At 53.1% G+C, this 20,529-nt stretch overlaps 1 protein-coding gene across 5 annotated transcripts in view; it reads right to left on the bottom strand.

The window, feature by feature from the left end:
* STAB1 (stabilin 1) overlaps window positions 1-20,529 on the bottom strand; it is a 54,792-nt gene that overhangs the window by 2,445 nt on the left and 31,818 nt on the right. For 3 of the 5 annotated variants that reach the window (XM_030228144.2, XM_030228146.2, XM_030228145.2), the window contains 36 exons: window positions 20,333-20,440; window positions 19,718-19,849; window positions 19,394-19,522; window positions 18,634-18,690; window positions 17,739-17,834; window positions 16,469-16,664; window positions 15,918-16,013; window positions 14,923-14,968; window positions 14,183-14,262; window positions 13,170-13,295; window positions 12,619-12,692; window positions 12,201-12,275; window positions 11,499-11,618; window positions 10,491-10,538; window positions 10,285-10,368; window positions 9,532-9,678; window positions 9,258-9,392; window positions 8,569-8,628; window positions 8,292-8,468; window positions 7,710-7,796; window positions 7,106-7,252; window positions 6,870-6,935; window positions 6,141-6,369; window positions 5,500-5,649; window positions 4,845-4,949; window positions 4,274-4,381; window positions 3,934-4,127; window positions 3,163-3,307; window positions 2,639-2,772; window positions 2,160-2,325; window positions 1,849-1,955; window positions 1,520-1,639; window positions 990-1,142; window positions 750-869; window positions 398-544; window positions 16-180 (listed from right to left, as the gene is read on the bottom strand). In XM_030228144.2, the coding sequence (XP_030084004.2) occupies window positions 16-180; window positions 398-544; window positions 750-869; window positions 990-1,142; window positions 1,520-1,639; window positions 1,849-1,955; window positions 2,160-2,325; window positions 2,639-2,772; window positions 3,163-3,307; window positions 3,934-4,127; window positions 4,274-4,381; window positions 4,845-4,949; window positions 5,500-5,649; window positions 6,141-6,369; window positions 6,870-6,935; window positions 7,106-7,252; window positions 7,710-7,796; window positions 8,292-8,468; window positions 8,569-8,628; window positions 9,258-9,392; window positions 9,532-9,678; window positions 10,285-10,368; window positions 10,491-10,538; window positions 11,499-11,618; window positions 12,201-12,275; window positions 12,619-12,692; window positions 13,170-13,295; window positions 14,183-14,262; window positions 14,923-14,968; window positions 15,918-16,013; window positions 16,469-16,664; window positions 17,739-17,834; window positions 18,634-18,690; window positions 19,394-19,522; window positions 19,718-19,849; window positions 20,333-20,440 (4,329 nt within the window). Of the gene's footprint in view, window positions 1-15; window positions 181-397; window positions 545-749; window positions 898-989; window positions 1,143-1,519; window positions 1,640-1,848; window positions 1,956-2,159; window positions 2,326-2,638; window positions 2,773-3,162; window positions 3,308-3,933; window positions 4,128-4,273; window positions 4,382-4,844; window positions 4,950-5,499; window positions 5,650-6,140; window positions 6,370-6,869; window positions 6,936-7,105; window positions 7,253-7,709; window positions 7,797-8,291; window positions 8,469-8,568; window positions 8,629-9,257; window positions 9,393-9,531; window positions 9,679-10,284; window positions 10,369-10,490; window positions 10,539-11,498; window positions 11,619-12,200; window positions 12,276-12,618; window positions 12,693-13,169; window positions 13,296-14,182; window positions 14,263-14,922; window positions 14,969-15,917; window positions 16,014-16,468; window positions 16,665-17,738; window positions 17,835-18,633; window positions 18,691-19,393; window positions 19,523-19,717; window positions 19,850-20,332; window positions 20,441-20,529 lie in introns of those variants that run through there. The other 2 variants (XM_030228147.2, XR_007778601.1) reach the window with 2 other exon arrangements.

Raw genomic sequence — 20,529 nt, 5'->3', positions numbered from 1 at the left:
CGGGGCGTGGCTCACGTGCAGCGGTTCGTAGTCGGGGGCGTGGCCGCCGTACAGCGGGTTGGGGATGGCCACGAGCGGCCGCTGAGGGCGGGGCCTGGCGGTGCGCGGGCCCGCGCGCTCCTGCCGGGGCCGCGCCTCCTCCTCCTCTTCCTCCTGCTCCTCGTCCCCGCGGAGATCGGCCTGCAGCGGGAGTGGCGGGTGGGCGGTGCTGCGGCACCGGGCCGGGAAAGCCCCGCCCACCCCCTGCCCGTTGTCGTCCACGGGCTCCCCCTGGCGGCCCGCCCTCTCACGCGCAGCCACCGGGACCCCGCACCGGCACCGGCCCCGGCCGATCCGCCCGACCCCCCGGCTCCATCCACCGCCCTCGGCCCCCGTCGCGTTCCCCACTCGGCCGTACCTGATAGTACCCGAACTGCCCCTGCTGCCGCCGCCTCTTCACGCAGTAGTAGGCGACGCCGGCACCGGCAAGCAGCGCCAGCGCGAAGCCCAGCGCTGACAACGTCCCCGTGGCCACGGAGCCCGGCCCGCGCGCCGCACCGTTCACCTGCGCCAAAACAGCGGCCCCCTGACGGCGCTGTCCCGGCACAGCGATGGCATCGCCCCTGCCGCTGCTCCGCAGTGGGGCCGTGGGCAGCCCTCCCAAAATGAGCCGTGCCAGGAGCAGAGGACAAGGCCAGTTCTCGGGATGACTCTGTCACATCATCCCCAGCCCCAGGCCTGATGCCAGCCCTGTTCGTGCCCAGACTCACCTGGCCAAGGTGAACAAGGGGCGGTGGAATCCTCAGTGGCTCTGCTATCACGTGAATGATGCCATTGAAAGCTATGATGTCCCACTCCACTATCATCGTGTCATTGATCCCCTTGGCGTCCTACAGCACAGGACACAGATGATGTCACCTGCCCAGAAAGGCTCCCCATCATTCCCTGTCTCAAAAGAGATGTGGTGAAAACTTGTGGTGTTTTTTGCCCTCTGCCAGGGCTAAACCTACTGAGTGCTTTGTACTGTTGCTTGCTGTGAGCTCTGATACATGGAGGTCGTATCCAGACTGGGATGGGATGATGGTGCCTATTGTGAGGTTGAAGCTGAAGAGGATGACGTTGCTGGATGACACATGGAGCTTCAATTCTTCTCCTGTCAGTGTCTGTTTAAGCACCAGTGCACAGGGGTGAGAAATGGATGAGCTGGTCCCTCATCTTCCCTGTTACTGTGCAGTCCCCCCAGCCAAGCCCAGGCTCTCTCATGGCCACAGACAGCTCCATTCACAGATAGCACAGAACAGAACTGTCAGAGCAGAGGGGATTTGCCACCCTTAGGATTGTCAAAGCTCAGCTGGAGAAGGCTCTGAGCATCCTGACCTAAATGGCTTTTCTGAGGGAATGGTTGGACTAGAGACCTCCAATCCACTGGTCCTCTCTGACCCACATTCCTCCTCCTTCCCCAGGCTATTTCACTGTCATGCTAGCTTTAGTGACACCTGCTCTCCTCTGGGGCTCTGATAGTTCAACCCTGCTTGCTTACCTCATTGTCTGCAAAGCCAGAATTCAGAGGGGCAAAGAGAGTTTTGGGAGCAGAGACATCAGACAAATACATGAAAAAATCCAGTCCTTCTTCTGTGTCATTGGCAAAATTGAGCAACATCTGGAAGAGATGGGAGATCTTCCCCATCAGCACATTGCTGGCAGCACAATGCCATCCCCTTCCCCAGCCCAGGAACCCCCAGCCCTGGAAAGAAATCCCCTCTGTGTCTGTAGCCTCTACCTTGCAGACCAAACCCCAACTCCTCCCTGTCCCAGCTGATCCCTCCCTCGGCCTCGCTGCTCCTGCAGCCCCAGGAGAGCGTTGCTTACAGAATAGAAGGTGGAGAAGCGGTCCTGGTCTGCAAGCACATCGGGCAGTTTCCCACTGCACCAGTACCCATCTCCCACAAAGCCATCACGGCAGGTGCAGGTCACGTCTGCAAAGGAACACCAGGCTGTGATGGGACTCACCAGTGCTGGCTGCACCAAGCACCTTTTGATTTCTGGTACTCTCATCATGTTCCCTCTGGACATGGGCATGGGTAGAGGGGGTGTGCCCACCTGCCCTCATGCTCCAGGGCAGTTCCCTGCCTGCTGCCCTGACACAGGACTGTCCCCAGGGAAAGTGCTGGCACCCTCACCCTTCTCCCGGTAGCAGAACGCATCCCAGGTCTCGCTCAGGTTGCTTCGGGAGCCATAGTCCACAATGCCCACACGGCTGGACCCACAGCTGGGGTTGGGGTAGGCTGTGGGGTATCCAGCTGTGCCATTGTCCAGCCAACCCACCAAGCACAGATGGAATCCCATCTAGAAGAGGAAAATAAATTACTAGATTGAAAATAGCTCTGTCCCAGATTTTCCTCTCCAATGAACATTCCCATTGTGCCTCATCCACTATACCCCCAACACCCAAAGTGTTGGGCACGGTCACAAGTCTCATTCCAGTGTGCCTGGCAAGACCCACCATCCCTTCTGTTTCATGGATGTAGATGGAGCAACAGGGCCTCACTGAGGGGTTGAGAGGTTACCCAGCCACATGTCACCCCTGGGCTGGCCCAGGCCCTGGGAGATGCATGGCCTGTCCCAGCCCCACAGGGGAGAGAACCACCCCTGCCCTGACCTGCTGTGCTGCTGCCAGCTGCTGGAATGTGGCCAGGGAAGCACCTTCTGCAGCACAGGCTGCCTGAGCCTGCTCGTAGGTGAAGTCGTACTTTTTTCGGGGTGACTGCAGGTGAAACACACCCATGGTCTTATCTGTAAAATACCAGAGCCCAGGAGCATCAGTACAGGACACATTGAGCAGCCTCCCTGGGCAGCCACGTGGGTCCCTGTGTGACCGTGGGCAGCACTGCCAAGGAGGGTGGGATGTGGACAAGGCACAAGTGAGGGAGAGGCTTCCTCTGAGCTTCTCGCCTTCCACACTGGAGGCACTGCCACCAGAAGCCACATCACATGGAGCAGACAAGGATATGACATGTAGGGAAAAGGGAAATGTGAAAACCATGGCAAGGAACACAGATGAGTCCCTGTCCCCTTGGCCATCCCACCCTCTTGAGGGGAGCTCCAGGCCAAAGGTGAAGGATGAGGGAATGTGGCCTCTCCATGGAACACCATCCCTGGCCCAGCAGGGCTGAGCACACTCACCGTGGAAGTGCAGGTCAGTGCAGATGGCCTCCTGGTGGCACTGCCCGTTGGCCTCCAGGCACCGGTCCGTGGGGGGCACGACCTCTTCCAGGCACTGGATCCCGTCACCAACATAGCCCTGCTTGCACTCGCAGCGCCGCTCGTTCTGCAGCACAAGGGAAGGGTGGCAGTTGTGTGAGTGCCAACACACACATGCCAGCTGGGGATCCTTGCATCCCTGTGGGGATGGGGATGAGCCTTCAGAATGCCTCTACAGCCTGCTGAGGCTGTGACAGATCTTTCTGTGAAAGGCCATCTTTCATGGCCTTGTCCTATGCCCACACCCAGGCAATGTCACAGAGTCCTTGGCACTTGCTGTTTGTTTGTTTGAGCTTTGAGGTATGTGGCTCCTGACTCTTACAATACACCATGCTCCCAGTCCCATCTTCTGGCCTGTGGTGAACAGCTTTTGTTCTTCTGCAAAAATGGCCAACGTTGTCCTTGAAGGACCATCCAGGAGCCCCCAAACCAGCCCAGGAATGACACAGCTGAATCATGCTTTTGCTCCACAGAGGAGTAGGGGAAAACAACCTCAGCCCCAGAGCTGACAGAGCATCACAGCCCCTGCCTGGTGGTAAGCACCCGCAGGATGAACACGGCACATGAGGGCACCGGAGAGGAGGGGCAGGGGACTGCAGGAGGGGGGACACTGTCACATGGCTGTCCCAGGGCACCCAGTTGGGCGGCTCTCCCAGGCAGATGGATGTCCCCGGCCCTCGGGGCCGTGCTCACCGGGCCGGTGCTGATGCAGAGGGCGTGCTCGCTGCAGTCCCCGTTCCTGCCGTCGGCACAGCGGTCGATGGGCTCGCAGATGTAGCCGTCCCCTCGGTAGCCGGGGCTGCAGGCGCAAGACACGTTCACGCCCGTTTGTGAGCACAGTGCGTGCCTGGCGCAGCCCCCGTTGTCCTGGCTGCACATGTCGATCACTGCGGGAGGGAAGTCCTAGGTTAAGTAAACCACCTCATGAGGTGTCCTGGGGGTCAGCCTGGCTGTCCTGCCAGCTGTCACCCCAACGTGGCGGTCGGCAGACGGTCACCAGCTGTCCCGCCCCCAGCCCCGCGGCTGCCCGTACCTGAGCACGTTCTCCCGTCCCCCTCGTAGTGCAGGTCGCACTCGCAGAGGTTGCCGGCGCGGCAGGCGGCCTGGGCGTGGCACGGCGGAGAGCAGGTGGGTGTCACCACTGAAACCAGAACACACCCGGCTCACAGTGACCGCAGGGCTGTGACACGGGCACGGCTGTCACCACCAGCCTCTGCCCCAGCCCACCCGCCCCACAGTCCCACCTCTTTCCCTCCCCTTGTTCTCTTCTGCAGGTGCCTTGCCCGAACACAGAGGTTTGTTACTCCGTCGAACACACCTCAGATCTTCACCTCAGCCTCGAGCCCTGCTTGGAGCACCTCTGAGCTAGGGACTTGCTCATGATCCAGTAGAGCTTTTCTCCTCCATCCCTTCCTTGCACCCCAACCCTTGTGAAATTCAACAACATGTGGCAGATCTTGGGATGAGCCTCACAACTGAGAGCTCCTTTTTGGAGATCTTTCTGAACAGCTGCTTGAGCTACCCAGCTCCTGGGAAAGCAGCCATGTGGCAGCAGGTCCCAGGGAACAGCAGGTGGGTCCCAGGGAATGGCTGAGCACCCTCACCCAGTCTGATTTCACAGCGCTCCCCAGTCCAGCCCTCAGCACAGAAGCAGACGCCGTCTCCGTGCAGGCCTCCATTGCACACACCATTCTCAGTACAGTTGCACTCTGTGAGGAATGGACAAACACAGCATTTATGCCTTGGTGGAAGGGCCCTGGGACAGCCACATGGCAGAAATGTGGCATTGTGGACAGGTGTGAAGGTGGGGACAGGAGCCTGACACACCTCTTCCTGCCTGTCCTTGCCCCCTGTCATACATGCCCTTCACAGAGGAAGAGAAGCCCCTGAACCCACAGTACCCTATCAGTCCTCTCCCCTGGACGTTTCTGGAATGTGTTTCTCACTCTGAGACATTTCTTGAGACCCCGCGAGGCCTGGTTTGGGATGGGAGGACTCTCTTTTCCCTCTCTTTGCTTTTGTCTCACATGGGCACAGGTCCCAGGTGATGCTCTTTCTGTACGGGGCTCATCACAACTTCTGCATCCCCCAGCTCACAGTACGGTGAAATACTTTTTCCAAACTGGGGCTCTCAGCTGTGCTCAGCAAACGAGGAGGGCTCTGACGCTGTGGCCTTATCAGCCGTGGGCTGCGGGGGGTGAGGCCAGCACTGCCCCTGTCCTGCAGGCGCGGTGCCCCAGCCCCGCCCAGCCGCGGTACCTCGGCACTCCGGGCCGTATCTGCCGGGCGCGCACAGCTCGCAGCCCGTCCCGATGAACTCCTGGCTGCAGTTGCACATCCCCGAGCCGCCGATTTTGTCATCGCAGGTGCCACGGTTGTTGCACGGCGCCTCCAGCCCTCCTGGGCACGCTGCAAATGGGGCACCTTAGTGAGGCTCTGGTGACAAAGGGACGCTGTGCTGGAGGGTCCCTTTGCCACCCGCTGCCTGGTGTGCTGGCTCTGTGCTGTCCTGCCCCACACTAACAGCAGACTCACCCAAGGACGTGAAAGCCACCCATGGCACAGAGGGCAGATGCCAGAGAATGGTTGACCATTGAGAACGTCTAGAGGTGAGTGACATGTCTGACAGCTACCCCCAGCAGTCCTGTGCCCAGGGCTCTCCCTTTCCTTGGAGAATATCTTGCCTCTTCACAGAGGCAAGATATTCTCCAAGGAAAAGGAACTTGTCATAATCTCAGGATATTGCTCCCTGAACCCTCGACAGGCTGGGGCTCCCCGCCTGGGGTTTTGCCCACCCTTCTCCGGGGAAGCACACTCATGGATGTTGAATGTGCTGAACCAGCAATGCCACCTTCCCGCAGGGGACAGGGCCGGGGTGGGACAGAGGGCGTGGATCTTACCCCTACAGTCCCGGCCATAGTGGTTGGCACAGCACTGCGGGACCCAGTGGCTGGACACGCAGCTCCTCCTGCAGCCTCGTCTGAGAGGCCCCCTGGAAGAGAAGTGTCTCCTGAAGGGGTCCCACGAGGAGTGCAGTGGCCACGCCGGCCGCAGCAGGGAGTTGTGGTGGAACAGGAAGGTGTTCCTCAGCAGCTGGTTTCCATAATAGTAGCAGCGCCTGGTTTCCCCCTGTGAGAAAACAGGCAGAACACAGAGATTGCCACACTGGTCACTGTCAACTCACCTTGACTTTTCCTGTGCCACTCATTCAGTTTTATGACAAGCCACAGAGGCTTCCTAACATGTGCTGGAGCTAGTGACAATGGAGCCCCAGAGGAACCTCAGGGACATGCCAGAAGCCAGCAGTGAGAAAGTGGTACAGCCACTGCCTCCCAAAGCTGCTCATCATGGGATCCCTGAGCCACACCCAGACTGAGCTTTTTTGCTACAAAGTACCCAGAGCCACCCACACTGTCACCCACACAGGACTGACCCAGCAAAGACCACTGGACCCCATATTTTTCAGTCCAGCTCCTGCATGACTTGGGGCAAGGCATGGACCATGTGACTGAGCCAAGGGCTTGCCACATGCAGGTGAGCCTTCATTGTGCTGCTAAAACATGAGGGGCACATGGGGGTTGTCATCAATCCCCTATGGGCCTCCCTGGTGACAAAGCTGTGAGCTTTACCCGTTGAACGGAGCCAGCAGGGCAAGGTGGCTCGAAGCCACAGAGTCCACAGCTCTCTGTAGATCCCTGTGGAGGGGAGAAAGAAACCTCACAGCAACTCAATACGTGCAGCTGCCTCTCTTGGCTGCCCAGAGCTTTGCCAAGGAAGGGCAGCAAGCCCTCCAGAGATCCCTGTTCCCAGGCAGGGGGCTGCATGGGTGGCCCAGATCCTCATTCAGCCCATCACAGGTGCTCACCTGCAGCTCAGTCAGGGTGAACTCGTCACACCGAGATCCCAGATCCGGTGGCTCCAGCAATCTATCAATGCCATAAGCAATGCCCCCATTGAACTCCATGTGCCTCTGGATGATGGTGGCATCGCCGTCCCCCACCAGAATTTCCCCCTAACACAGAAGAAAGCAACTTGTGATTCTGGTACATCCCACATCCTGGCTGCACCACCCAAAAGTGACTTGGTTTGGGCTGCCATGGCTCACTCCAAGAACTCCAAAATCTCTGTGCACATGTCCTTGACCACCCTTCCTATTTAACACTTTTCACAGCCACCTCTCTTAAGGATGGCCTCTGTCCATGCAGCACGTGCTCTCTGAAGGTTGTGGCACCATGCAGCCAGGTCATTGTGACATTCATGGGCAGGTACCAGACACCTGTGTGCTACCCTGCCAGCTGGCCATGTCTTGTGCCTCTCTACAGCCCAGCTGTAGCCAGGGAAGAGGGTGTCCCAGCCTGCAAGCACCCCAGCTGTGTATCCACTCCCTGCCAGAAGCACCAGTTGCCCCATGGCCATGCCCAGGGACACTTGCTCCATGGGAAGCCAAGCCTGGAATCACCAAGACTCACCACGTGGGCTTTGCTGCAGCTGAATGAGATGGTGGAGCCGTGCATGGTCCGTATGCTTTCAACCTGGGGCACGTTACCAGCAACAATCTAAGAGGGGAAAAGAAGAATGTGAAGGAGAGACTGGCAAAACTGGCAGTTCATGTTAAGACATGGTGAGGGCAGGGGTCAGTGGCCAGCCTCAGAGGGGTGTGATGTGGCAGTCCCTGAAGCTGGTGTGGGTGGTACAGCACAGTTGTGCTGGGTTAGTCCCAGATTCCTGCACAGTGAGGCCAGTGTGAAAAAGCAGAGCCTGGCTTTGCTCAGCTGGACTCTCCCCTCGCTCATACCCCTGTCCACAAGATCCTGTTTGTGACCCTTGCAGCTCCCCAGAAGCTGATGACAGAAGGTTTCAGCTCAGCCACCAGAGGTTCACCATGATGCTGTAGGTGCCTCAAGTGCTCAAACAGCTTTGGGTCTTCTCAAGACAATGGATACATTGTGTGCTCTACGGCAGCAGAGCATTTGGCAAGGTCACTCCGACACAGCCACTGCAGACAGTGGCACCTCGTGCGGCCCTGGCAGCTACGAGGCTGTCACGTTTACCTTGGTGTCCCTGATGATGTGTGCTTTGAGGTAGGAGGCCAGAACGTCGCGGTGCTCCCTGCGGTACAGGAACTTCTGCCCGCTCTCCGGGAGGGCGCTGAAGGCGGCGTCCGTGGGCCAGAGCAGCGTGAAGGGTCTGTGCACGGGGTTAGCGAGCAGCGGCAGCAGCTCCGCGTCCTGCTCGACAGCACAGCGACACCAGGGGGGAGCCCCGAGCCCGCCGTGACCGTGCCCAGGCACGCAGCACCTCCCCAGGGCAGCGGGGGCAGCGGCTCACCTGCAGCAGCTTGCTGTAAATGGTGTACCCAAAGGCCTCGGCCACGTCCGTGATGTTCTGCTGCACAGGGAGGAAAGCAAACAGCTGGCACCGAGGGTGCCCCATCCGGGACCAGCGATGCAGGGGAGAAACCAGACAGGCAACCACTACAGTAGCTAAACACAATTTTGTCTCTGTCACCATCATGCTGATGGTTTGGCCTGGGAAGGGCTGGCATTCAGCAGCCACCACTTTTCTGATTCATCCTAGATAGACACTGCAATGGGAGGCTGGGATGAATTCCAGCACTCTGTTGTGCTGCACAGAAAATATGTTATATTCTGTAAAATGCAGGCTCTGTAAGCCCCTAATGCTTGCTTAAGGAGTCATGGAGAGACATTGGCAAACTCATGCTGCAACCTGCTCTGTGCTGGAAAAGGAGTGAAATGGTTGGCATGGGACAAGATCCTCCTGCCTACATCCAGAACAGTTGTTCCCTCATGATAGAAAAGGCTCCTTCTGTTCCAACTATCCCACAAATGCTGTCACCTTCACAAGCCAAATCTGTGGCCTCAGACAAACCCTAGGCTGGCAGGGACAGGGAGGAAGAGCAGCCCAGGCAGCTTTGGGCTGAGGCAGTTCTGCTGGAAGAGAGAGCCTGTCCCTGAGCTCAGCACAGCCCTGACAGCAGGGCACGGCTCCAGCCTCACCTGTGAGAGCTTTGAGATGTTCTGGCCCACCAGCTCACTGGGAATGAGGACCTTGTTGATGAAGTGAATGACCCCGTTCACACCCACGATGTCACTGGTGAGCACTGTGGCTTCCTCGTTGAGAGTGATGCTATTCTGAGAGAGAGGGGACCTGCTGAGGCCTGCAGAGCCAGCGCTGTCCTGTGGGCCCGGGCAGGTCACCTGCCATGGCCACAGAGCCTTCACACCACAGGAGAAGGGACATCCTGACAAATGGGACAGCAAAGGGAAGTACCTCGCTCACTGTGATCTTTATTTTGTGGCCAGATAAAGATGTAAGGGACTCCTGGCCCTCCAGGTCACTGGAGAGCAGCTTCTGGCAGCCCACCATGTGGTAGCGAAGCAGGTCCCGGAGGAGGCCTCTGCTCTTCCACTCCTCAAACTACAGACAGAAAACAGGAGTGAGGTCACCCAGGGCACTTTGCCTTGCACACAGGGCCCCCCACCCCAGTGAGGGACACCTGGACTGCTTGAGTTCCCTCTGACTCATCCCTGAAGGGAAGATGTTCCCCCCAAAACACACTGAAGGCACAAAACCATTTGAGAGCTTTGGGAAATTTCAACCAGCTTGAGAAGTCAGTGATGGGGTTAGGATATTCCATTACACTGGTACCAAAAAGCTGCCATTCTCTCATTCCTGAGAAGGAGTGAGGGGTCTGTCAGAGATGCATGGGAGCCTTGTTGCTACCAGCCCCATGGGCACCAAAGCCATCACACCCCACTGATCTGGCACAGTGCCTCTGAGGCCCACAAGACATCATCTCCAACAAGGGTCTCCTTACAAGAGGAGATATGTCCACCCCTGTCCAGGTTGTCTCCTCAGTGAGATGCCTCCAAACTTCTGCTTTTACACTGATGGAGAACAGGGGATAACTGTCCGTGGTGCAGCCCCTTTGCCTTGATTCACTGGGCAGAACAGTCCCAGGGGGACATTGCCACAACTGGAGCTGTCAAACACCTGGCAGACTTGGCATGGGAGGGCACTTACCACTGTGGTGTTTCCTATGAAATCTGTCTGTGGGATGAAGACAGTGAAAGGCCCTGCCCCACTGAGCTCTTTGATGCTTTCTGCCTGTGTTGGAAGAGCATTTGTGGGAAGGGAAGCAGAAAACATTGTTCCAGTTAGCAAGACCCTTTGCAGAAAGCCCTAGGTGGGATTTACTACACAGAGACAAGGACAAAGCTGTCACCAACCTGTATCATCCTAAAGAACATGGATGCATCTGGAATCCTTCCAAGCTCCTTAAACAAAGGGAATCAGCTGGGTTAGCAGGGTCCCTTCCACTGGTTCCTCACCAACCAGCACAGTGACCTGCTCCTTCCACTCCAGGTCACTCTCCCACCCCAAGAGACACCAGTTCTCCTGGCACAGCACAGTGATCATCCCTCCCTCCCTCCCTCCCTGCTCTGCAGGCACAGGTGACATGGGTGCTGCAGTGAGCTCTGCCTGCACCATTCACGAGTGGGGCAGGATGGAGTGGCCAGAAGATGAAAACTGGCTGGTCCTGCAGCACCTCTCATGGGCAGCTGCCCTGCTCTCACGGGACACCTCGAGTGCTTCACAAAATCTCTGCTTTAATCTCACTGTGCTGCCACTGCCAGCTCTGGGATGCTGTCCAGAGGGCAGACACACCCTGGAAGGGAAATGCCCTCTCCTCACCACACTGGTTTTCACTAAGAGCAGAGGCACACACAGTCCACCTCCTGTCTCATGGCTCTGCTGTGGGCACTGCTTTATTTGCCACTGCATGAAAAGGTCACCAGCTTGCCTAAGGACAGCCATTATACTGGCAAGAGAGCTGGACAGAGACTGCTGCCCTCCAGACCGGGTCCCAAGTCCTGTCATGGCCACAGGGGACACCTGCCCTCATCCCACTTGGCAAAAGTGAGTTGTCTTGGGAAAAAAACAAGATCACTCCCATTTGTTTCTGACATGAAGCAAGCAGTCCCTTGGAGGTATGGCCAATGTTGCTGACAGCAGTAGAGTGTTCCTTCCCTTTGGAGCAAAGTCACTTTGCCATGTCCCCATAGCTGGCACACCAAACACCTCTATGATCTATGGAGAGTTTGCTCAAAGCACCTGTCTCCTCTCCCACACCACACCTGTGTCAATGTGACACCAAGGTCTGCTCACCCTCTGGAGAGGAGGGAGCAGTGTGCTGCAGGGCAGAGGACACAGAAGGTGCAGCACAGGCCTCTCACCTGATGCACTTTGCCACGGCAGGTGAAGCCATCTCCAATGCTGTGCCAGGAGCAGGAGCAGTTCCGAGTGCCAGGGCCTGTGTACTTGCAGAGCCCAAAGGGGCTGCAGCCTCCATTGTTCTGGCAGGGAAAGCAAAAAGCTGCTTGGAGGGGCATCTCCCACCACCTGAACTGCTGCTTGTGTGTGGGAGCTGTACACTCCATCCAGCCCAGTGAAAGGAAACCATCCCTCACCCCTGTTTAGTGCCTTAGAATAAACATCACCCAAATTCTCAAGGGCTTCCCAGCACCAAATCCTCCCATGAAATAAGACTTTCACCCCTCACTTTGGAACACAGGGTCCATGACAAAGCCCCTGATTCAGAGGGACAGTTTGACATGGCAGTGATGCCTGTGAGCACTGAACACTCTGAGGCTTTTGAGCACATCCTGCACAAAATGGACACAAAGGAAAAAGCCCACATGCCTCCAATCCTATGTCCCTCTTCCACCTTGAGGGAATGCTGGGTGACAAACACAGCTGCAAGTGACTGCAGGAGGCAATGGAGACCAAACACACAAGGAAATCCCTCAATATGTAGAAAAGCAAGAGTTCAGCTCCAACCAACCAGACCAATGCTGTTCCTGCTGTTAAATCCTGGGAGAAGGGAACACTCCCAGGCTGTGGCCTTCACCTCTGGAAGCAGCCAAATGCTGACATACCTGTTCACACAAGTTGATGGGGTTGCACTGGCTCACACCATCCCCACTGTAACCAGGCAGGCAGTTGCAGGCAACCTGGAGGGAGAGCAGAGCCTTGGGCTCAAACTTGGAGCCAACAGAGGAGACACACAAGGGCTGCCCTGGACAGAAGGCATGTGGTGTAGCAACCATTGCTGCCTAAATGAATAACCAAGCTTGTGTCCACAACAAATATAACCTGAGACTGCCTTCAGCCTCTGGCCAGCAAAGCCATCTGCTCTCATGGAAACAGTAATGTTTTCATGCTCTTCCAAGGAACCTTCTCTACATGGAAGGGAGTAAGCACAAAGCAAGGCACTGCAGTGGACACAACTCTCTCTAGTGACAGTGTGACAACTTCCATGACAGCGTTGCCCTGACATCCACCCCACACACTCACCTTCTTTGGGCCTGTTTTGATGCACTCTGCGTGGGTATGGCAGCCCCCATTGCTTTCCAGACAGAGATCAATTTCTGCAGCAAAACAATAAGGCCAAGTTATTGCTGAGGGCTGCTCAAGGCAGCTGGGAACTGGTGATCCAAAGAGGTTTTGGGAAAGCAACAGGGAGAACTTTCCAACTTGGGGAGCACTTTCCTGGGAAAGTGTCTTGTGATAGCAAAGGAATAGGGTGCAACTGCAAGTTTACTCCTGTCACACGTGGGTCTCTGAGCTGTGACAAACCTGCCCACAGGAAATTCCAAGCCTGTCTGGGTGTACTTTAAAGAATATGAGAGGACAGGACTCCCCCTAGCTCCATCTTCACCCAGAGCACCACTGTGGGAGACTGCCCTCACCCTCTGTCTCTGGGCCACTCCATGACATGCATAAGAGTAAGAAATCTTGCAGGAATCTTTTTGTCTGAGACCAAAACACTGGTTTTTTAGTCTGAATTTCCCCTTAGTATTGATGCTGCTCCTCTGCTACCCCCAAAACACACCCTGAGCACTCACCCATGCAGAGTGTCCCATCCCCAGCATAGCCTTCCTTGCAAGCACAGGTTCTCTCTCCTGGGGACACTTTGGTGCACACAGCGTGCATGGAGCAGCCACCGTGGTCAATAGTGCAGGGATCTATTTCTGTGACCAACAACAAGAGGAGCAGAATCAGCTCAGAACACCTAGGAATGAGCAACTGTGCCAGAATTATCATCTATCTTAACAAGATCACAACATCTTGTTAAAATCTCTTTGTTTCCCAATGAAACTGTTGGTTCTGTAAGGACGTGGGGCTTCATCCAGACCTGAGACAGGTCAGACCAAGTAAATAAACTGAGCTTAAGTAAGATCAAAACTGGAAATCTTTTCCTCACAGCATTTGCTCACTGACCACTAATGGTTAGATGAAAAAAAATATATTTACCTGAGCAATGTACATGTTTTTTTTTTTCTTTTTCTTTCCTCCCCCCTCTTAATAACTATCCAACAAGGGCAATACTGAAAGAAATTGGAGTGTCTACCAGTGTTTCGACTGTTACAATTTTATCCTTTATTTTTTTTCCTGCTCTGTTTGCTTTTGACATAAACAAGGTATGTAACGTAGCTCAGGTGAAGCATCCTGAAATCCCACCTCACTCTGGTTCTACTGCTACAGTATTACCTGATTTTGGTATGGCCAGCAAATAGAAGAATCACAAAGTTCTAGGGAATTGAAACATCCACATTCCAAGGATTCATGGCCAAAATTGCTATAACTTTGACACCAATACTGTCATATTAGAAGGAGTAAAATCCATTCATGTACATCAGGCAGTAAGAGTTGCCCTCCTACACTTGCCTGCCTTTTTATCCCTCTCTTGCAGGCTTTAGCAACATCAGGAGCATCCTGTGTAAAGCTTTGGACTGGAAAATGTTTCTACCAAAGTATGGCAGAGTTCAGGGTGGATGGCTCAGAGGAAAATGATTTGAGTGATCTTTCCTCTGGCAGCTCCCTGCCATTTATTTCACCTTGTCTTTGCTGGACACACCTGTGCAGTGGGTTCCATTCCCTGTGTATCCAGCAGAGCAGAAGCAGGTCGGTTGGGAATCTGTGGAACTGTTGAGGCAGCTGAAACAAGACAGGGATAAACAATCACTGACTGATAAACACCTCCTGATTTGCTCAGCTGGTGGGAAGCACTGTTCAAATCTGGCATATGCACAATGACCACAGGAGGCACATTCCAGGTATTCCTTTACAGCTCCAAACACTCTAGTCATGCTGGCCAGGACCTGATGTCCAGCCCAGACCTCCCACAGTGCACCCTCACCACACCCATGAGCTTCTGCAAGGTGTAAGAGGGATGGCAGGGTCCCTGCCTAAAACAGGAGTCTGGATAATGGATGGAGAAGGGAGCCTTCCAGCCCTGTTTCATTCCTTGGCAGGGGCAGAAAGAGTTTGTAAATGGCTGGCTGATTTGCTCCATGAATAAGGCCAGCCTTGGAGTACCTTGGAATCTCTGCTTTCTGACATCCATGCATGCTGAAGGAACTTAGAATGGAATTATGCCTGTACATAATTCCATTCCAATTCTGGACAGACAAAATCCTTGGGGAGAATACATGTGGCTCAGTTCCAAAGAGAGTTCCCAGAAAGGAACTGACAATTATGCATCTTTGATGAGTAGGCACCTTCTGCCAGCCCTCTGCCAAGCCCTAAGCCAGAATCACCCCTGTGTAAAATTCACACAAACACACATGGATGACTCAGCCCCTCTTCAGCACTTACTTGGCCATTTGATGGCAAGTGTTATTGCATAAGTCAATCTTGATCCCTGCAAGAGAAAACACAAATATAACTTGGAATTTTCAGCTGGGTCATTTCTGCCGTCTAGAGAAAAGGAGCCTGCAAACCAGGAGTGATGCTAACTCTCTTGTCCTATGTTTTATGTTTTGGCACTTTGCGAGGGAGTGAATTTGATGTTCTCTGTCTAAGCTAATGTTCAACTTGATTTTATCTGTGTGGCCTCTGCACTGCTTGGAATCAAACAAGAACTGAAACCTTGATAACCCAGAACACAGAGCCATTTGGTTTTGGCCCTTTTGAAGCAAAAGATGAACTGCTTTCATGCTTGACATTTACACTAGGTAGGACAGCTCAGCTTGATTTCTATTTCTAAATTCACAATAAAATCAACATTTATGTGTAAACCTTTAAAATCCCAATGTATTTAGAAGCTCAGGTTTCTCCTCACCCAAATGCTAATCAAAATCCCAAATCCATCTTCAACGTGTTATTTTGACACACAATGACAGATTTATTGAAGACCACACACCACAGCCTGAGCTCACCTGAGTGACTCAGTCTGTGAGCAGAAAAAGCAGCTCAGCAAACTGGGGCCTTTTGAAAATTCAAATCAAGCCCTGCCACCTTCTTAGGAAAGCAACAGGAGCCATGACCAACCCACTGTGGCTGGAAGCTCCCATTTCTCTCCCAGAGGAAGGGGCTGTTTTTGAGGTACCTCTAACCTCAGTGGAGGTAGAAGCAGGGATAGGATTTTCTTGGTTTACCAAAATAACTCAAGGGCTTGTGTATGGTTGGGGAAGTCACAGCAAATGCAGCTCGTGTGCAGGAATGAGAAAGCAGAGTCTGAAAAGGTTTTAGGGGAATGCAGAGTACATGTGACTCTGTGGTCAGAGCAACCAGATCTGCTCTGAAAACTTGATAGGATGCCTCAGATTTCTCTGCCACCGGTGCACCAGAGGCCCCTCACACTCACTTACTTTCTTGGCAGGTGGGGCCTGTCCACCCCGGGAAGCACTCGCAGCTCCCATCCCCTCGCAGTCCGTCGTTACAAATGCCATTGTCACAGGCACATTCTGCAAGGGAAATACAAACACCCTGTCACACCAGCCAGGGCTCACCAGCAGAACCTTGCTGCCATTCCCTTGTCCGTTCTGTTACTAATCCAACACATCAAACTGCCATCAAGAAAATGTCACAGGAGTATCAGCTCTTGATCCCTCACTGCCAGGCCAAAAAGCCCAGGAAGGGATCACCTGCCTGTGTTTGCTGTAGTTTGGGTTGCAGCAGGGAGAGCAGCACAGCACAGCACGTGCTTGGTTTGAGGATGCAAATGGGGCTGCTCATCTGGCTGGCCACAAGTGCTCACTCCTGCTGTCTCTCTCTCAGAGACCTGGCAGCCATTTGCCTGTCTCAGAGTCTTGGCACCTTTCTGCTCTCCCACCACCCCTCCCGAGAGCTGAGATGTGGCCACCTTTCTGCCCTTGCAAGCAGTTTGGTAGAGCCAAGCTGCCACAGCCGTCAGTGTCACCTGATTTGCAGTCGGCTCCGTACCGTCCCACTTCACACATCTCACAGGCAGTGCCGTGGAAACCCTCCAGGCAGCGGCACTCCCCGCTGCCCTGGATGCCATCCTGGCATTCCCCGTTCCCAGAGCACCACCGGCCTGGCTTCCCAGGGCACATCTCACACATGTGGCCGTAGTAGCCGGGGCAGCAGACGGACGTCTGGAAAACCAACAAGAACAAGCTGGGTGAACCATCCTGGGCACACAGACAGGGTACAGCTTGATTCCCTCTCTGTGTGACAGCCATTATTTCTGACAGCACATGGAAGGAATGGGTAGGATGGAGTGAACACCCTGAAATGAGGTGCTCTATTGCCCAGAGCTTCATGTAAAGGTCTGCACTGCCCTTGAGAAACACAGGCCCTTCGGTGGGTAACTGAAATATCCTGTGCTCCTCCAGCCTATCTCCTGCCTGTGTCCTCAGAGCAGAGAGAGGCTCTGGCAGGAGGCGATTTGGTTCCAAAACCTGATTTAACTGCTCTCACTTCTTTCTGCATCTACCCATGGAGGGAAGAAAATCCTGACAGGACAAAGTTAGATATTATAGATGATGAGAAACAACATCTAATGAAGCAATGCAAAAGTGCCAAATGAGGTACAAGTGCTGACTGAAATTCTCTATATGAGTACAGGAAATCTAACTCCCCCTCTCCCTTTTCAATTTCCCATTCCCTCTAAACTTTCCAAGTGATGCTGCAATGCCTATAAGACGTCAATTCACACAAGGCTTTCTTTTATCATTTTCTCTTTAAGTGTTTTCTTCCAACAACCCATTTTCACAAAACTGGTAGGGGCCATAACACACACAACATGAGGTGTGAGACCTTCTGCTCCTCCCTTTGGTTCAGCTCCAATGAGTCATCAGTTATTCGGGAAGGCACAGGCACAGGCACAGGCACTAGCAGAATGCCATCACTCATGCCTCATTTCCTTAGGAAACCAGACTGCAAACATTCAACTCCTTCTCTTCCTTTGCAGGACAAAACCCAGAGCAACAATACCAAAGCAGCAGATCCCAATCCATCACGGTGCAGACATTTCTGCAGATCTTTTGTTGTTCCAGTGCCCTCCACCTCCCGGATAGAGAGCGATTCCCAGACAGCCCCAGTCTCAGCTATGCAATGACACAAACACAGCCAGGATTTCAGCACAGCCTGCACTTCCACGGCTGTGCTTCTCACACCCATCTATCTTGCTTTTGCCACAGTTAATCAAAGGCAAATATTTTGCTCACCAGAGAAACTTTTGCACAGGTGAAATGGCAACCTGTTGCTCCCGCACCCGCAGAGCGCAGTCTACATTTAGCGAGATTCCCTCTTCCAAGGGGCTCCTGAGGAGATAATCAACATAGACACACATAGGAGATACTACAGTATTTAAACAAATAATGTACATTTTGCTGTGTATGGCAGTGCTCTTGCTTTGTATCTGACAGAAACAGCCCTAAAAATCTGAACTATCCAGAGATGAGACCAACGAAGCGTCTCTGGATGTGAGGTCACCACATAGAGTCTATTTTTTACCTGCCAAACCCATGGCACACATTAGTCTGAATACTGAGAAAAAAAGAATTGGGAATTTTTGGCTATAGGCTAAAGAAAAAAAGCCTAAGAAGCCAGATGTAGCTGCTAGGCATTTCACAGACAGCATGGAAATGAAATGCTTAGTTATTTTTCTCTCTGGATATGTTTGTCACTCAATCACAAACAAGCTGCAGGCACAACCAGAGGCACAATCTGCATGAACAAACCAATGGTCCAAACAGAGAAATTGCTTCAGGCACTCTTAAATTGGCTTTCCTTGATGAAAATGCCAAATTATCAAAGATAAAATAAATTTTTTAAAAAATATATCTCCTCTGTTAAGTGGGAAAACAAAAGGGCTCCTGAAATTCAGGCAAAACCTGGTGCCAGCTCTGGGTGGAGCTTCATGATTCATGTCCATGTTTTTCCTGTGCAACTCTCCCTTGGTTTCTGCTTTTTCTTGCAAACCTTGGCAATGGATGAGCCACAGAGGACTCAAGGGCACATTTTTTTCAGGTATCGAGATGACACCTATAGAGCAATAAAAGGATCCCAAAGCACAATCTGCAACCAGACTGTGAGCTGTCACATGAATCCAAGACTCACCAAAAGAACTGATCCAGAAGGACACTTGATCCCCTTGTCACACTTGCCGCACCTTGACTAGGGCACAGAGAACAGGACAAGTCACCAGTGGTGCCTCTACCCACATCACACCAAGACACTAATCTTGAATTACGAATGCTGCTCTACAGGCTGCTGGATGGGACAAAGATGTTTTTATCTCTGTGGCTCAAAACACCAAAAGAAGAGATCATATGCCACATCTTTCCTGAATCTCAGGGCTTTTTGTAGCCCTGGGGTTCCTTCACACAAAGCTGCAAATAGTTTTTTTCCTGTTCTGTAGCAGGTAGTCTGACACTGCAATCTTCAGGTTTAGCAGCTTAATTGCCATGAGCCACAAGGTACATGCAAGCTGGACTTTTGGCCATGACTCCCAGGCAAACCAGGGAACATTTTCTAAGGGAGCTTGTGGTCATGGCATGCAAAAACTGGGCTGGATTTTCCTTCCACAGCTGAGTATCTGGGAGTCCCTGCACTAGCCAGCCCCATGGCTGGCACTGTAAGGGAGGCTCAGCAAGGGAGCTGAACCTGCTAAGAGCTGCATTAGATGTACAGAATCTCCAGGTAGGAGGTGCCAATTCTCCACAATGTCCCACTTCATGAGGCTGGTCTGGAGTTACACCACAACCTACTGTCTCATCCATGAGGGCAGCCAAGGAAGGTTGTCTGTTACCCATCAGTTTGGCTCAGCAGGTGGAGGAACCCTGTGAAATGGTGTCAGCTCCTTGGACATCACCATTACCTTCAGTATGGTGGTGGTATTGGCAGTGCAGCGATTCTTCTGGACCTGGAGCACCTGGGACACCCCGATCAGGATGCCATTCCTCGTCTCAAAGGACTTTCCATCCAAAGGAATGTTATTGACAAACTTCTGCAAAGCAGGAGATAACAGCTGAGACAATAACCTTTAACTCCTTTTGCATGGATTGCTTGGCAGCTCCAAGACAGTCCCAGCAGTAAACTTGTGAGGGTGTGCAAAAGAGAAATGGGAGTATTGGGTCACCAGTCTTAGGAAGTGATAGGTTAATCCAGAGCCTCAGTTGGCAGAACAGCCTGCCTCCCTTACCTGGGTGCTGTTTTGGTAAAACATCAGCCAGTAGGAGAGCCCTAGCATGCTGTTCTTATGAACTCCACTTCTCAAGTCTGCAGGCAAGAGCTTCTCTCCCAGTACAATGTGGTACTGCACTGTTTCGTTGTCCTAAATCCACAAAAATACCAGTGTTTGGAGTTTTCTGACTTCATAGACTACAATTCAGTCAGAATTGTAATGGCATAAGAAATGTTCCTAAGCACCTGTAATGACTAATTAAACCCACAGAGCCTAGTAACTCTCTGTCACAGATGACTGATCACACTTAATGATTCTGATACTTGATAAGCCCATTAATGTTTTTTGGAACCTTTCAGAAGTCTGAAAATTGCCACAGCCAGCCAGGAAGTGGAAGATGTTATGCCATCTATCCACATACTCTGTACTTGGGGTCCAAATATTCTTTTCAGGTCCCACTGCAACACCCCTAGAAATCCTCTCATTTCTCTGCCACATTTCTCCCAGCTTTTAGCATCACATATTCATCTCCTGTGTATGCTGAAATCCCCTGAGCTTGTTCACTATTTGGCAGTGTACCTGCCCCTGCACCAACCACAACACATTCAAACTGCAAGCAAGCAGCGAGCTTACCAGCTGGGTCACATTGGCAGCATGGCAGTACTCCTCAATGGAGTTATTTCCAGGAACAAAAATTGTGTATTTTTCAGAGGACTCAACTTTCCCAATGAGCTGGTAAACCTAAAAATGTCCAAACAGTAACATTAGCAATTACCCTTGTAATCACTAAAAATCCAAAATACACGTGAGATCAATTACAATGGCAAGAG

The sequence above is a fragment of the Serinus canaria genome, chromosome 12, assembly GCF_022539315.1.
Source record: "Serinus canaria isolate serCan28SL12 chromosome 12, serCan2020, whole genome shotgun sequence".
NCBI classification, from domain to species: Eukaryota; Metazoa; Chordata; class Aves; order Passeriformes; family Fringillidae; genus Serinus; species Serinus canaria.
Note: the sequence above shows the minus strand (reverse complement) of the source record. Positions and strands in the feature narration are given on the sequence as shown.